General features: G+C 45.4%; 1 protein-coding gene across 5 annotated transcripts in view; it reads right to left on the bottom strand.

Annotated features, from left to right (window-relative positions):
- LOC129824120 (zinc finger protein 521-like) overlaps positions 1–17,974 on the bottom strand; it is a 152,146-nt gene that overhangs the window by 7,643 nt on the left and 126,529 nt on the right. For all 5 annotated transcript variants that reach the window (XM_055883476.1, XM_055883475.1, XM_055883472.1 and 2 more), the window contains one exon: positions 14,544–14,659. In XM_055883476.1, the coding sequence (XP_055739451.1) occupies positions 14,544–14,659 (116 nt within the window). The remainder of the gene's footprint in view (positions 1–14,543; positions 14,660–17,974) is intronic.

Raw genomic sequence — 17,974 nt, forward strand, 5'->3', positions numbered from 1 at the left:
ATTACATCATATCCCTGCAACGCCCTTGGGGGCAGAGGAAGGAGAGGGGGGAGAATGCCCGGCAGGGGACCTGTGTACCCATGCAAACAGGTGCAACATGTTTTAGGAATTTAACAGAGAGAAGAAGAGGGAGTGAGAGCGAGAGTAAGAGTGCGAGAGGGAGAGGGGGAAAGTGCATGCAGGCTGGGGAGTTGATTTATTAACTAATCATTCTTTATGTCGTTTCCCATTCCTCTGGTCTCCATCGATAGCACCGGTCTGGGCTCCAGTACGGCAAGGCAACAGAGGTGTGCCTGTTACATCAGCTCTGCAGAGGAAAAGGCCAAACGGATCAGCGGCCATTTTGAACCTCTCATTTACTCCTACACATTGAATCTACAAACTACCCAAAACAGTCAAGAGTGATGAAATATTTATGAAATCTATCAAAACTTTTGGCTCGTAGCATAAAGTTAGTTGATAATACATATAGGCAAAACTCTAGCAGGACTAAGAAATCATCTGACACTGTCATTCTTTTTGGTTGTAGCCTGGCTTATATTACCCAGAGTTCTGCGTTTATAGAGTGTTCAGAAAGCTGATAGAGTGAACAATAATGAGTCTCTAAGCTTGGGTCTTGGGGGACTCCTGAATCTCGGGGAAAGTCGAGGAGAAATTATATTATACAAGTGTGAGGCCAGGCAACTCAGAGCACTTAGACCAGGCCAGGTGAAAAACATCAGATCCACTAGGCCTCAAAGAGCCATACTTCAAATGTTAAACATTTGTTCTCACGTTTTATGAGCACCAATTCACAACACTAATCAGGTTTCCATCCAACCTTTTTATGCGAGCAAAGTATGTTGGATAAAAATGTCACAACAGGCCTGATGGAAACAGAACATTTGTCGGTAAACGTTCCAAATGTGGACATAACAAAATACGCTAGACAAGGTGGGATCTTTTTGTGTCTGTAAAATTAATTATGCGAGAAATGCCGGTGGAAATGCTTTTATGAGCAAATTTTGATATAATAACATCATATCGAAGTCAAATTGGAGTCCCGCGATGACATGTAGTGCGGTCCTCCCACTACGACTCTTCGGGAAAGCAGCATGTTATGATGAACTTCACAGTGTGGTGAAAGTGCAAGGTGCTGAGATTGATGCTCCTTCCCAATAAATATAGAGGGTCTTATTCTGGTGACATGGTCATCGATGCTTGGCTGCCATTTGAATCTTGCTGTTTTGTCCATAATAATCTCATCAGGTAAGCTATACCCACACTGTATCTGCCAGCTGTTGGCTAGAGTACACGTGCCAATACCAGATAGGCTATAAAACTAAAACTAAATTGTGAGTGTACCCATCAGTAGAGTTGAAAATGTGATGTAAACCCATTTAACTTGTATTTTTATTTGGTACATGGGAATTTAATCGCAAAAGGTATTTCTATTTGCACTACGTCATCGGGCACAGCCTTTTATCCGCAACAAGTCAATTTGATGGAAACATCTCGGGTGGGAAATGTGCATAGTTTTTATGTGGATTTTAGAATATTTGCATAAAAATCAGTCGCCAATTGGATGGAAACCTAGCTACTGAGTAAATCATTTACTACAGAATAATTTAGGGAGTTATAAAGGACTCAGAAGTCAAGTAAATTTGATTTGCTACATTTCAACGGACATTGAAAACCCAGGCTTTCCAAACAATTAACTTTGGGCCATGTAATGTATGAACATGAACTTTTCTTCTAAATCATACATTCATATCAGCAAGAGATTCTACAGATTCTAGTTCTCCCATTTCTTCTGCTACACGTATCCAAATAAATCCAAAATCAAATCAAATGTTATATATATGATGGGATGTATAGACATTATGGACAGTATGTGGATAGAATAAATAGTATATCTGAAGAATACATGGATAGAATAGCAATAGTTGAATAGGATGACCTTGACTAGAATACAGTATATAAATATGAAATAGGTAAAACAGTATGTAAACATTATTGAAGTGACCAATGTTCCATCCAAGACATCCACCATTTGCTATTGTCATACATCCCACAGCCCTAGTAGCGGCAAGCCATCCCCATGTCTAGTCAGTAGCAGCTAGCCTCCCCATGTTTAGTCAGTAGTGGCTAGCCTCCCCATGTTTAGTCAGTAGTGGCTAGCCTCCCCATGATTAGTCAGTAGTGGCTAGCCCTCCCTATATCTAGTGAGTAGCGGCTAGCCCTCGCCATGTCTAGTCAGTAGTGGCTAGCCCCCCCCCCCCCCCCCCATGTCTAAGCAATAGCAGCTAGCCCCCCCATGTTTAGTCAGTAGTGGCTAGCCCCCCCCCCCATGTCTAAGCAATAGCAGCTAGCCCTCCCCATGTTTAGTCAGTAGTGGCTAGCCTCCCCATGTTTAGTCAGCAGTGGCTAGCCCTCCCCATATCTAGTCAGTAGCGGCTAGCCCTCCCCATATCTAGTCAGTAGCGGCTAGCCCTCCCCATATCTAGTCAGTAGCGGCTAGCCCTCCCCATATCTAGTCAGTAGCGGCTAGCCCTCCCCATATCTAGTCAGTAGCGGCTAGCCCTCCCCATGTCTAGTCAGTAGCGGCTAGCCCTTCCCATATCTAGTCAGTAGCGGCTAGCCCTCCCCATATCTAGTCAGTAGCGGCTAGCCCTCCCCATATCTAGTCAATAGCAGCTAGCCCTCCCCATGTCTAGTCAGTAGTGGCTAGCCCTCCCCATATCTAGTCAGTAGCAGCTAGCCCTCCCCATATCTAGTCAGTAGCGGCTAGCCCTCCCCATGTCTAGTCAGTAGCGGCTAGCCCTCCCCATGTCTAGTCAGTAGCGGCTAGCCCTCCCCATGTCTAGTCAGTAGTGGCTAGCCCTCCCCATGTCTAGTCAGTAGCGGCTAGCCCTCCCCATGTCTAGTCAGTAGCGGCTAGCCCTCCCCATGTCTAGTCAGTAGCGGCTAGCCCTCCCCATGTCTAGTCAGTAGCGGCTAGCCCTCCCCATGTCTAGTCAGTAGCGGCTAGCCCTCCCCATATCTAGTCAGTAGTGGCTAGCCCTCCTCATGTCTAGTCAGTAGTGGCTAGCCCTCCCCATATCTAGTCAGTAGTGGCTAGCCCTCCCCATATCTAGTCAGTAGCAGCTAGCCCTCCCCATGTTTAGTCAGTAGTGGCTAGCCCTCCCCATGTCTAGTCAGTAGCAGCTAGCCCTCCCCATGTCTAGTCAGTAGCAGCTAGCCTCCCCATGTTTAGTAAGTAGTGGCTAGCCTTCCCCATGTTTAGTCAGTAGCAGCTAGCCCTCCCCATGTCTAGTCAGTAGTGGCTAGCCCTCCCCATATCTAGTCAGTAGCGGCTAGCCCTCCCCATGTTTAGTCAGTAGCAGCTAGCCCTCCCCATGTCAAGTCAGTAGTGGCTAGCCCTCCCCATGTTTAGTCAGTAGCGGCTAGCCCTCCCCATGTTTAGTCAGTAGTGGCTAGCCCTCCCCATGTTTAGTCAGTAGTGGCTAGCCCTCCCCATATCTAGTCAGTAGCGGCTAGCCCTCCCCATATCTAGTCAGTAGTGGCTAGCCCTCCCCATGTCTAGTCAGTAGTGGCTAGCCTCCCCATGTCTAGTCAGTAGTGGCTAGCCCTCCCCATATCTAGTCAGTAGTGGCTAGCCCTCCCCATGTCTAGTCAGTAGTGGCTAGCCCTCCCCATGTCTAGTCAGTAGTGGCTAGCCCTCCCCATATCTAGTCAATAGCAGCTAGCCCTCCCCATGTCTAGTCAGTAGCGGCTAGCCCTCCTTATGTCTAGTCAGTAGTGGCTAGCCCTCCCCATGTCTAGTCAGTAGTGGCTAGCCCTCCCCATGTCTAGTCAGTAGTGGCTAGCCTCCCCATGTCTAGTCAGTAGTGGCTAGCCTCCCCATATCTAGTCAGTAGCGGCTAGCCTCCCCATATCTAGTCAGTAGCGGCTAGCCCTCCCCATATCTAGTCAGTAGCGGCTAGCCCTCCCCATATCTAGTCAATAGTGGCTAGCCTCCCCATGTCTAGTCAGTAGCGGCTAGCCCTCCCCATGTCTAAGCAGTAGTGGCTAGCCCTCCCCATATCTAGTCAGTAGTGGCTAGCCCTCCCCATGTCTAGTCAGTAGCGGCTAGCCTCCCCATATCTAGTCAGTAGTGGCTAGCCCTCCCCATGTCTAGTCAGTAGTGGCTAGCCTCCCCATGTCTAGTCAGTAGTGGCTAGCCCTCCCCATATCTAGTCAGTAGTGGCTAGCCCTCCCCATGTCTAGTCAGTAGTGGCTAGCCCTCCCCATGTCTAGTCAGTAGTGGCTATCCCTCCCCATATCTAGTCAATAGCAGCTAGCCCTCCCCATGTCTAGTCAGTAGCGGCTAGCCCTCCTTATGTCTAGTCAGTAGTGACTAGCCCTCCCCATGTCTAGTCAGTAGTGGCTAGCCCTCCCCATGTCTAGTCAGTAGTGGCTAGCCTCCCCATGTCTAGTCAGTAGTGGCTAGCCTCCCCATATCTAGTCAGTAGCGGCTAGCCTCCCCATATCTAGTCAGTAGCGGCTAGCCCTCCCCATATCTAGTCAGTAGTGGCTAGCCTCCCCATGTCTAGTCAGTAGTGGCTAGCCTCCCCATATCTAGTCAGTAGCGGCTAGCCCTCCCCATGTCTAAGCAGTAGTGGCTAGCCCTCCCCATGTCTAAGCAGTAGTGGCTAGCCCTCCCCATGTCTAGTCAGTAGCGGCTAGCCCTCCCCATGTCTAGTCAGTAGCGGCTAGCCTCCCCATATCTAGTCAGTAGCGGCTAGCCCTCCCCATGTCTAAGCAGTAGTGGCTAGCCCTCCCCATGTCTAAGCAGTAGCAGTTAGCCTTGGGCTGTGGCAGTCATTACATTTTGTCAGCCGGTGATTGTCAAGCAAATAACTGCAGGTCTCACGGTAATTAACTGTTCATTAACATAAACACAATTGGTATCGCCTGGCTTCCACGAATAGCCTACAATCCAATGATGCAGACCTTTGGAACATCGACATTTAAAAAAGTCTAATAAATCTATATAATATAGCCTACACCATCACAATAAATCCATTATTTATGTTAGACAGGTCTAAAGAAACATAATGTGAAGAAAATGTAGTTGTCCTTATGTTAGGCCCTGATCTGGCTATGCCATATGGCTGTGGGCTACACTAGTGCATTTGGAAAACAATATCTGCTTAGAATTGCGTCGCATTATTTTATAGTATGAAGAAAACAATTGAACATAGCTGAATAAAATAGAAAGGATATTTTCTCCAAACGATTTGAGGGAGTGCGCACTATTCTGTGTTGAGCAGTTAACAAATAAACAGGTGCTCCTATATGCTTTATTTAGAGTTATTCATGCAACTTTAGTTGTGATACAAAGGTTGGGCTATTTGTTTTGATTTTTAATACATTCTAAGGCTGCAAGATGCTGTACTGATACTGTACTGATGATTTGAAAAAAGTCGCATGAAAGGCATGAGCTCTGCTTTGTTTTTTTGCGCAGGTTGCACACACTTCATCAGTCTCTCATTCCCAATTTGACAAACACAATAATCCATGCCTTTTGCGGCCAGTGGCCGTTGTGCTCTTGGGCTGAATATAATAATTATAATTCCCTTCTCCTGGCTGCATGCTCCGAAGCACCTCTCACTCACATGGCTCTCTCAGATAGCTAAATTCTTATTAGCCAATGCCCGTCACGTGATCGGGTCTTTCTCACAGGCTACAAGTGACACATCGGGGATGCAACTGCAAGTGTCCTTTCCAATTCCCAGATGCATATTGAAGATACTGCATAGCCTATAGAAATGTTTCGCAACATGAACTCATGGGCTCTCATGAAGTGTTTGATTAGATTTTCGATTACATTTACATTGATGTCAGAGTGATTAGAGGGACAATAGAATGCTGAGTACCAGGCAGTTAACAAGTTTGGTAGGCTACTAATGACCATCAGCAGCATCAGAGCTTGGAGAAGCCTAATCACCGTGACTAAACGATCACGTGTTATTTGACTGCCGTCAAGACTCATGACCGGATCCCGTCTGAGTAGTGATTGTGTGTTGACTATTACCTGTGTAGCGGTATTACGGTCACCGTAACAGCCCTAGGCTAGCCCCCCATGTCTAGTCAGTGTGAGCTGAAACTACCTCTCTGCTCGTAGCTGTCATAAGTCTGCTAACATAGCTGCATCTGGAGCACAGGGAGCAAGCGGAGCGCCAAACCACAGAGATCCAGCCGCAGCACACTGCTAGTCATCAGTCAGGAGTTTAATTAAGGCATAAGAGCAGAGCAGGCTGCCGCTGAGCTATGCTGAGACAAAGACCTCACAGGCCTCAGAACAGATAACAGGTTAAAGGCCCAGTGCAGTCAAAAACGTGATTTCCTATGTTTTATATATATTTCCACAATATGGAATAACACTGTGAAATTGTGAACATTATGATAAAATGCTTGAAAATTCATAAAATGCTTGGTTTGATGGAGTTTTGGCCTGCCTGGTGACACCACCAGGAGGTACATGAGTTAATAGACCAATAAGAAACAGAGTTGCAAACCTCCACTCCCCACTCAGACCACTCACAGACAGTCTTATTATTGCTTGCTCTTTGTTAAGAAGCTATTTGTATTTCTCTTTGACCATTTTAATTTAAAACAATCACAGTAAGGTACTTAATTGTTAACCAGAAATTATTTTATATTGAAATAAAAACAGCTGCATTGGACCTTTAAACATGAACACTGGGCTGCTTTAAGAGACACATATATGGGTCATGCTGTATCTGAACTACGAACACAAAGAACTGGGCAAATTATATTCCATTCCACAAAGCACTAAATAGCCATTGTGTTCTATGGTGTTTTATTGTGTTTTCCACTTATTGTAACAAAACTGATCATATATGACCTGTATATGTGAAGTTCACCCTTACGACCAGACAGAGCAGGCCCATGCGGTCCCAGTACTACGTTCCCTGGGTTCCGTCTGAGTAGTGATTGTGTGTTGACGCACACAAGCCAGTATTGACTCAGTTCCCCTTTGCATGGAGTGAGCCTCATTCCCCACTGTTGGCTCGTCCACTAGGGGTGTAATCCCTTCCTGTTTGGCCTCAGGCCAGGCTTACTGCTAGCCAGTTTAGCCAATGAAGAATACAAACAAATAAATAAATAAAACTAGCAGCTGGCATTCTCCACAGTCAACACTTATCAGGCCGTAGGGAGAGTTGACCTCGTCCGCTGTTTGGCCACAACCACCACGGTCTCCTTGGTAACCGACTGTCTTGTTTGAAGTGTGGTGCCTGGGGACTCGTGGACATTCAGTACAGCTCTGGGGCTAGGGTGGGGAGACTTGGTGTGTGTGTCTGTGTGTGTGTGTGTGTGTGTGTGTGTGTGTGTGTGTGTGTGTGTGTGTGTGTGTGTGTGTGTGTGTGTGTGTGTGTGTGTGTGTGTGTGTGTGTGTGTGTGTGTGTGTGTCTTATTAGCCTGGCATGTGGTTATGTGTATAATAGCTATGTAATAAATGAGTAATAGCTGGAATTGTCTGGCTGGATGTACAAAAGACCTAAAACAACGGTGAAATCCTTCTCTTCTGAGGTGTAACGAGAAAAGACAGACCACCCGATTGGAGGGCTAGTGTGCTTTGTTCCTCCAAATGATACTCATTACCCTGTCTAAGTAGACAAGTGAATGGTGCTAGAAACCCACTATGGGGTGATCCTGCTGTTTGACTGAGATAGCAAAACAACTGCACAACCGCTGGGTTATTATGGAGCCTCATTATGTGAAGAGACTAGAGAGCAGGAAAGAGAGAGAGAGAGAGAGAGAGAGAGAGAGAGAGAGAGAGAGAGAGAGAGAGAGAGAGAGAGAGAGAGAGAGAGAGAGAGAGAGAGAGAGAGAGAGAGAGAGAGAGAGAGAGAGAGAGAGATATGGAGAGAGAGAGAGAGAGAGAGAGAGATATGGAGAGAGAGAGAGAGAGAGAGAGAGATATGGAGAGAGAGAGAGAGAGAGAGAGAGATATGGAGAGAGAGAGAGAGAGAGAGATGGAGAGAGAGAGAGAGAGAGAGATGGAGAGAGAGAGAGGGATGGGGCGATAGAAAGTGAGGAGTTGGAGAGGAATAGAAGAGAGGGATAGAGGAAGAGTTAGAGAGATGGAGAGTTGAGGGGAAGAAGGGAGGTGGAGAGAAAGAGTTAGAGATGGAGAGGAAGAGGGAGATGAGAGAAAGAAAGTGAGAGGAAGGGAGATAAGAGATATAAACAGGGCGAGAGGGAGGGAGCTGGAGAAAAATAGAATGTATGTGAGTGTGTGAGGGAGATAAAGAAAAAGCAAGTGAGCGAGAGAAAGGGAGAGAGAGAATAATCCAAACTGATTTCTGAGGTGATAGCTACAAAACACAGATGCCTTTCCCCACTAAAAATGAAGACTATGACTTAAGAACCCAATTAAGGATCTTTCTTAGGGGAGCCATCTTGGGAAGTAGATGGGGGGATGGGTCTTGGTAGGACATGAGCCCTGGGCTACACAGACTAATTAGACTGAGGCAGGGGGGTGGCAGGGGGGTAGAGGGGATGGGATCCAAGCCTGTCACTGGGAGGGAGATGGGTTCCATGGAGCTCCACATGTCAGTCCCAGAAACTAAACACAATTACTCTCACATTTAACCACTTCACTTAGGGACAGGAGTTTGACTGGTGTAGGCGATGATGCTAAAGCACAGAAATCTCACTCATACAATACTCCTCTGGCTCTCTTGCTGCTATAGCTACTTCAGTGACAGAGTGAATTCTGGGAGTGAATTTGAGGCTACTGTTAGATTGAGCACTTCACGAGGTGAGAGTTGAAACTGTGATGCCAACAAGGAACAAATGCAGTCTCACGTTTAGCCACTTGTCAGAATATTCGCTTTTAACAGCTACACAATTGTGAAATCAATGGTGAAATCCTTCTCTTCTGAGGTGTAACGAGAAAAGACAGACCACCCGATTTGGTGTCATGTAACATGTATTTACGAAACGGAAGTGTCTAATAATTACTGTACATACAGTGTTTGAAAATAAATCCATGAGGAGATGTGCGATCGGATTCTGTGAGGACCAGCTAGCCTCAACAGCAATTTGTAGAAACACGTTCAGAATCAGACACTTGCAAAGTGAATCTCCTTGACCAGGTAAATTAAACTTGTAATGTATTTCTCATCCAGTGTTAATGACATGCTTTATCAAAGTTGCCGAAAGTCAAATAAAAAGTATAACAGAAGCGGTTAGGGAACAGATCAACTCTGGGTGATGGATTTCAACACAGAGCATCCTTCCCTCTCTTTGTTTGGATTTAACTTCTCCCAGTAGTACAGCAAGCGGAGGAGGAAGAAGAAGAGAAAAGAATGCCTCAAAGGCTTCTGGGAGTTTTTGTCATGTCTCCCTCCAGACACTGTGTTTGCATGCACACATCAGACCCACCATGGGAGAGGAAGAAACAAAGACACATACTGTACATACACACACACACACACACACACACACACACACACACACACACACACACACACACACACACACACACACACACACACACACACACACACACACACACACACACACACACACACACACACACACACACACTGCAGAGAGAAAATCCTCTTAGGATCATTAGGTTTGTCATGCTGTCTAATTCTGATCCACCTACAGTAGGAAAGTAGAACGCCACGACTGTGTTACGTCGGCGCCATTCATCTCACAATGTTTACGTCCCCTTTTACAGCCCTGATGACTGTTTGTACAGCATGTTTGTACATCATTATAAATAAGCTTAAATATTAATGATGGCGCTTCACAAACACACAGTTGTGCCCTTTTCTTTATTTCAACCTTTTTGAAATGGTGACAGCACTGTGAGCACATGGGCGGATGAAGAGAAGAACGGCATGTCATTTAAAAAGATACAAAGAAAAGTTCAAACGCATGTGAAGCTGTCACACTTGGCAGATGAAGATAGTGTATTCTCAGAAAGCTAGGTGTTGGCAAGCCACTGAGGGCTAAACAAATGTAGATCAGCCTCAGAGTGACGCGTGTTAAGGATATGGTGCACTAAAGGTGGGGACATATTCCAAATTGTAAATTCTAAAATCAATCTTCATGGGAATTGTAGTCCCAATTCGCAATGTCTGAATGATGCTTTGCCTCGTTTTGGTTTCTCAAAGTCTGCGAGAACCCACCAAAAAACATTGACAAACTTAAATAAATAATAATAAATATTAAATATATATTAAATAATATTTAGTGTGATGACTGTCAGTTTTTTGCTCTCGCAGACGTTGAGAAATCACTCTAATATTGTTAACAAAGTGGGCTACGCTTTACACATGCTATGCTATTATACATGCTAATGCAATACTATCATTAGCAATACAGTGAACACATGGTGATTATTCTGCTTTATTTTCAAGATATCATATTTTTTCATTTTTTTTAAAAGTATTTTCCCAAAAATTATGAATTTCCTTAATTAAAACACAAAAATCGGTCACTATTTGGCAATAACGGCCGTCACACACAGAGAAAGAAGGAGAATCTCACTTGTGAGGAGAGGAAGTACAACATGATACAGACATGCTCTTGTCACTTCTAGCACTCATTAAAGAGCTGGAGCTTTGGACCGAGCGGAGTCGTCTTTGAAGGAATCTTTTAAAAGACCCTCCAATTAAGGTGCGTGTCCTGCGGGTATCTAAGGAAAGGGAGAGAAGTCCTAGTATACCCACTCACTGTCCTCCTCTATCAATTGGAGCAGGACTTACAATCTCACGCCGCTCACTTCCAAGGAATGATAATGAAAGCGAAGGATAAAAAAGAGCCCCGGCTAAGTGGAACGGGAGGGAAATCTCATCCCAGAAAGAAATGCAATCTTCACTGTTGTGTAACTTGAATATCATTGTCTTGTCTTTGGAGGCTTAGGAGCACTAGGGTTCATCACCATAGAGAGGGAGGATATATCCCACGCATGTGCACTTGCGGTGGTATCGCAACACAAGCAGGCCAATGATGAGCTGCTGGACTTATGTGCTTCTTCAACAAATGAACTTCCAGTCATAGAAATGTCCAATTTAAGCTGTGGCTAATTCACTGCTGCCACCATCAGTTAATAGATCTGCCTCATTAATCCAGTACAGTAGCAAGCAGAGCATTGTCCGTGGCTCAGTTCCTTATGTAACAAGGCAGAGAGAGACACATCCACTGAAGCTAATGCCAAGGGAGGAAAAAGTGTATTTTTAAGTTTGCCGTTGTATTTCAGCATGGCCACTCCTAAGTACCCACAAACCCCTGGCTTGTCCACACCAGGGTAAGGGGTAGAGACAACCTGAGCATGGGAGGTGTTAAGAGTACAGTAGATTGGAGGAGAGGCTAGAAGAGGATGTGTTTCCTACTCTTATAACTGTGTGGGGGGGGTGTGCCGTAGGGGTGGTCAGTAGGGGGTAGTGGGAGGTTGAGTGGTCAGAGAGAGAGAGAGAAAAAGAGAGAGAGCGAGAGTAAGAAAGCGGATAAATCACACCACAGCTAGCCCTGTTAGCACCAACACTGAACCATTGGCCCTCCCCATCAGCACCTCATGAAATATCTCAAAGGGGTGGTCTATGTGTCTCAATGCTTGGCTAGAGAAAGAGAGAGAGAGAGAAAGAGGGAAAGAGAGAGTGAGAGAGAAAGACAGCGAGAAAGGGAGAGAGAGCAGAGTTTCTTCTGGACTGTGGTTTCTGGGGCACCGAGGCCCAGGAGTCAGTCAATCTGTCCGGTCCAAGGGAGGCAGCCGGGCGGGGGTTCCTGGGAGGGCTGATTAGATGGATGCTCTCCCATCATCCATCTCGACAGGCCGGCAAAAATTGGCTCGCCCCTCGCAGGGTAGAGTTCACAGGGGGAGGCGATGGGGGAGGATGGGTGGATAGAGGGGGGAGGCGGTGCAGGAGAGGGGGGTAGCGCTGAATACCTGTCACAGCCTTTGGTCTGTTTCAGGGAATCTCAGCGGCAAATTAATAAAATATCATTGCTGCTTCCCTGTACTTGCCTACCGTGGCAGGCAGCTCTCCCTCTCCTCTCTCTCCCTGCCTGCACTAACCCCCTGACCTCTTCAGACTACTGTGAGAGATGAGGAGCCGAGGTAGCCAGAGAGTGGGCCAGAGTGTCAGGGTGGAGGAGGAGAGAGTAACTCAAAACTCCAGGCAGACCAGGCAGAGAGAGAAGCAGCATCTATCTCCTCACTGCTGGATGATAGCTCCACTAGAGAGAGATTGACAAATTACTTCACCATGTCAGGGAGACATTTTTGAGTAGTGATATAGTCGGCAAAAACAACAACCCGCAACAAACAACAACTCGTACACAGTACATAAACCTTGACTATATCTCGTATGTTGCAGTATGGATGCAGTAGAAAAGAGACATCTATATTTTAGAACACTCAGAAGATGTATCTTAATGGGAAATATTGTCCACGTTGTACAACACAAATTCTAGGTCTACAAAGAAAAATGTGCTTCCTTTGAAAAGACATTTCTTAATTTCTTCTTGTAAACAAAGGAACCCCAGGGGGAGTTAGAGGTTTTGGTGTTTATCAACTTCTTGTGTGTCTGTAATGATGTGGATTTATGTAAATGTCGTAATGAATGCGTGTTTAAGTGGGAAAAGTCTTTGCGTGTAGGTGTAGGTGTGTGTGTGTGCGTCTTTGCGTGTAGGTGTAGGTGTGTGTGTGTGCGTCTTTGTGTGTAGGTGTAGGTGTGTGTGTGTGCGTCTTTGCGTGTAGGTGTAGGTGTGTGTGTGTGCGTCTTTGTGTGTAGGTGTGGGTGTGTGTGTGTGCGTCTTTGCGTGTAGGTGTGTGTGTGTGCGTCAGTGTGTGTAAGTGTAGGTGTGTGTGTGTGCGTCTTTGCGTGTAGGTGTGTGTGTGTGTGCGTCTTTGCGTGTAGGTGTGTGTGTGTGTGCGTCTTTGTGTGTAGGTGTAGGTGTGTGTATGTGTGCACATGTGTCTTTCGGTGTGTGTGTATGCACCCATTGGGGGTTGCTTCTAGAGCATGCCACGGTACAGGTTGAATATGATGATCGTCTTATCCCTAAGCACAATCCATGCTCTCCTTTTCACAACCCACTGCTCCACAACAAAGTGCCATATGTCTTTCATGTTCGCTCTCCGTCTCTTCACAAAGGGTGTTAAACAATATAAGCACGAAACAACACCTCCGGGAGCTGGAGGATCACTTCATGCCCAAAAAATGTCAGAGTAAAAAGTTGGAAAAACATCCCCAGGTTATTTGAGATTGTTTACAGGTACTTGTAACAACCCTGGCTATAGCGAAAACACTCAAAACATTAGTTCCAATGACAGATGAAATTGGATAAATAAGATGCTGTGTTTGCCATGTTGTGTTAAGAGAGAGGACTCAATGCTAGCTAGGAGTTTGTTAGAAAACACAAGACTTGTTAGTTACTAATAATCCTTGTCTTCCATGACAAACCTGTATGTTGGAAGGTGATGCCTCAATACTTGTTTATTCATGACTGGCTGTTCTGTAGACTCAACTGTCTGGTAGATAATGATCACATTCACCTTCCTCCTGGCACACCATGGCTCTGTGTTTACTGGCTGAATCTCAATATCAACATCTCCTGTCTGGTCAATGCTAAGCAAAAGCCCAGGATGCACCCTTACATCAGCTGGCTAGATGCTAATACTTAGCTAGCACCACTAATCCGACTGTGTCTGTGGTGGTTGGGGCTCGTGGTCAGTAGACTGGTGTTCGGTCCTAGTGGGTTTCACAAGGTGCTTTTTTTAATGAGTGTTGACAATTAATTTGCTCTACTCAGATGGCTATATTTGTATATTTTAGGGTACTCAGTGCTCAACTACGAGGCGCCAACACACAATGTTTCAGATACAAGGGATTTGTACCAGAAACGAGGAAAGACATGGCATGTCCTGCCAGGGCACAATTCCCCCAAAAACGATTGAGCTGGTTGAAAACAACAGATGAAGACTGAAATAAAATAAGGCCTTTTAGTTTTGTTCAAGTACTCTGAGGACAGTGGGAAGAGATTGCTCGAAAACGAATTATCTCTACAACGTTGAGAGTTCATAAGAGTCCAAATTCTAACTTTGTTGAAGGGCAGATATGGTATCCCTACGGAGACAGATGATATTTAGCCATGAGTGTCTCCTCTGTGATTACGAGGCTGGGAAATGGAGGCATATTATTGACTCAACTGTGTTTCGGCCTCTATACAGTATAGTAATTACTCCCCAAAAAGCACATTCCCCTAATCCTTCTAATTCCAGATATTTTAGGTCTAATAAGCAAATCAAATCATTGTGTATCGGTTGATCACAAATTAGTTTGGAAACCAACTGGAGTAATTCCGTCGGAGTCTCCCATCCCAACCGGGACAGACAGTAGGCGAAATGAAATGTGTGTGTGCCTGCGTGGGCGTTTGCGTGCTCATGTGTACACGCACACGAGTGTGTGTATAGGTTTATGTGTGTGCTTGATGGTGGTGGTGACCGCTACGTGGCCTGTGTTTGGGCTCACCTGTAGCTCTGTCTGGAAGAAGAACTTCTGTGGGCACTGGGAGCAGTCGTATATCTTATCCTCCTGGCCATGGGCTGAGAAGATGTGCTGCTGGAGCTTACTGGCCTGGACAAATACTACAGAGAGAGAGAGAAGAGAGGAGAGAGGAGAGAGGGGAGAGAGAGAGAAAGGGGAGAAAGGAAGTGAGTATCTTCTTTGAGTAAAATATCTGACATTTTGCTAATGGAATAAATGGAGCTATCAGAATATAAGGGTAAATGCAAAATAATCCACAATGATATAGGCTAAATAAGAAACATAGAAACAAAGAAGAGAAAGTCATTGCTATACAGCCGACATATATTGGTTAAGGGCAACGACAACAGATGTTAAATACGGGCAAATTAATGTGTTGTACTGACAATAAAAAGACATGATTATGATGTCAGTAACTAAGACAAAAAAAAGGCAACTTTGATATCTGACACATAATTGGGGTTTGAACAGTGGTCATACCCGGCCGTCCTACTATGGTACAGTGAATGAGCGCATAATGTTATGAGAATAATGAGGATCTTTATTTAGAACAACTTGTTGGGACAACAAGCCAGAAAATAAACAACCACAGAAGAAATTGGCATGGCTTCAAGTGCAAAACATGGCCTCCATTACGCTACATCGCTAATGATATTGACAGTATAAATATTCATGCAGAGGCACTATTTATTTATGCAGACTCAGACTACAGTCCCTATGATATAAACACACACACTAACACACGCGCACTTACAAAATATAAATCTATACCATACATTTGTGCTTTAATTAAGCCATAGATAGTCCACGTTGGTACAGTATACTAGGGAGACGTGTGTGTGTGTGTGTGTGTGTGAGTACGTCTCTCTCTTGGTGTGCGAGCGGGTGTGTGTGTATGTCTCTCTATCTCTGTGTTCTCCCGAAGAGCACTTCAAACATGCCATTTGTTATCCCAGAAGTCTGTGCTATAAGGACGCATGTTACGGCTGTCTACTCTCTGAGGTCTGGACGCTCCCGAAATGTGACCATGTGGGGCTGGACTTCATTTTAATTTCTTAAAGGGGCTAAATAACTTTTGTATTAATGCATGCGCTGCCTGGGCTGAGGGCCGCAGGGAGGGGAGTGAAAAGCAGCCGCTAAAGGTGAGGTGTCTATCTGAGAGCACTTCGGGGTTTCTGCAGCTATATCGTCTCTGACGGGAGCTCTACTGCAGCGCACGGGGCGCTCGGCAACATCAACATGTCCCAAAATCAGCTGGGAGAGCTGATATTAATTATTGAGCTGTATATGCCCGAGGTTCACTTAGCTACGGCAGACGGCCGCCCAGATGGCCGCCACGTACGCTCCTGACCTGAGAAATAAAAGTTTATATCTGCAGCTAGCGTTTCGCATCCAGAGTGACAGACACTCACAGACTACTAATATCGCAGTGACAGCTGTCCGTGGAACACGACTAAACTAAACACAGTGTTGAACACAGAAATGAACATACTCACACTAATGAACAAACAAACAACGCTATGGCTATGATTATGGGTTATAGCCCACTTCTGAAAAGAAATCAGAGTGTTCTAGCTGGATGTTCTATTCACAACAGCCTTGTTTCATCCCAAGGTTAAGTACAACACAAGGCCATCCAAAGCTGGAAATATATAACAGCTTCGTGCTTAGAGGCTACAATGATTGCGGCTTTGTTTGTGTTTTCACATATTTTAGGAAAAAGAAAGTAGGCAAGCAGACATACACTATGTGGACATCTGCTCGTCGAACAACTCATTCCCAAATCATGGGCATTCATATGGATTTGGTCCCCCCTCTGCTGCTATAACATCCTCCACTCTTCTGCGAAGGCTTTCCACTAGATGTAGGAACATTGCTGTGGGGAATTGCTTCCATTCAGCCATAAGAGCATTAGTGAGGTCGGGCACTGATGTTGGGCGATTAGGCCTGGCTCGCAGTCGGCGTTCCAATTCATTGCAAAGGTGTTGGATGGAGTTGAGGTCAGGGCTCTGTGCATGCCAGTCAAGTTCTTCCACACCGATCTCGACAAACAATTTCTGCATGGACCTCACTTTGTGCACGGGGGCATTGCCATGCTGAAACAGGAAAGGGCTTTCTCTAAATTATTGCCACAAAGTTGGAAGCACAGAACCATCTAGAATGTCATTGTATGCTGTAGCGTTAAGATTTCCCTTCACTGGAAATAAGTACCATAAAAATCAGCCCGAGACCATTATTCCTTCTCCAACAAACTTTACAGTTGGCACTATGCATTCGGGCAGGTAGCGTTCTCCTGGCATCCGCCAAACCCAGATTGGTCAATCAGACTGCCAGATGGTGAAGCGTGATTAATGACTCCAGAGAACGCATTTTCAGTGCTCCAGAGTCCAATGGCAGCGAGCTTTACACCACTCCAGTCGACGCTTGGCATTGTGCATGGTGATCTTAGCCTTGTGTGTGGCTGCTCGGCCATGGAAGCCCATTTTATGAAGCTCCCGATGAAAAGTTCTTGTGCTGACGTGCTTCCAGAGGCAGTTTGGAATTCAGTAGTGAGTGTTGCAACCGAGGACAGACATTTTTACACGCTACGCGCTTCAGCACTCAGCGGTCTCATTCTGCGAGTTGTGTGGCCTACCACTTCGCGGCAGAGCCGTTGTTGTTCCTAGACGTTTCAACTTCACAATAACATCACTTACAGTTGACAGGGGCAGCTCTAGCAGGGCGAAATTTGACGAACTAACTTGTTGGAAGGGTGGCATCCTATGACGGTGTCACGTTGAAAGTCCCTGAGCTCTTCAGTAAGGCCATTCTACTGCCAATGTTGTCTATGGAGATTGCATGGCTGTGTGTTCGATTTTAGACACCTGACAGGTGTTACTGAAATAGCTGAATCCACTAATTTGAAGGGTTGTCAACATACTTTGGTATATATAGTGTTGTTTTGTCTGTTTGCTCTGCATAGAAACATGTCAAACCAACAACAGTGTGTTGTCATCTTGTCTTGGACTGGGAGGCAGAGACTACAGCAAAACAAGACGAGACAGCATGTTTTCTCTCGCCTGCAAAAGTTGTGCCCTGGACACATTTTCATCTGGAGCATGGGTTGCAAATCCTACAGTACATCTACAGTCGTGGCCAAAAGTTTTGAGAATGACACAAATATTAATTTTCACAAAGTTTGCTGCTTCAGTGTCTTTAGATATTTTTGTCAGATGTTACTATGGAATAGTGAAGTATAATTACAAGCATTTCATAAGTGTCAAAGGCTTTTATTGACAATTACATGAAGTTGATGCAAAGAGTCAATATTTTTCAAGACCTCTGCAATCCGCCCTGGCATGCTGTCAATTAACTTCTGGGCCACATCCTGACTGATGGCAGCGCATTCTTGCATAATCAATGCTTGGAGTTTGTCA

Source organism: Salvelinus fontinalis, chromosome 26 (genome assembly GCF_029448725.1).
Source record: "Salvelinus fontinalis isolate EN_2023a chromosome 26, ASM2944872v1, whole genome shotgun sequence".
Lineage (NCBI taxonomy): Eukaryota > Metazoa > Chordata > Actinopteri > Salmoniformes > Salmonidae > Salvelinus > Salvelinus fontinalis.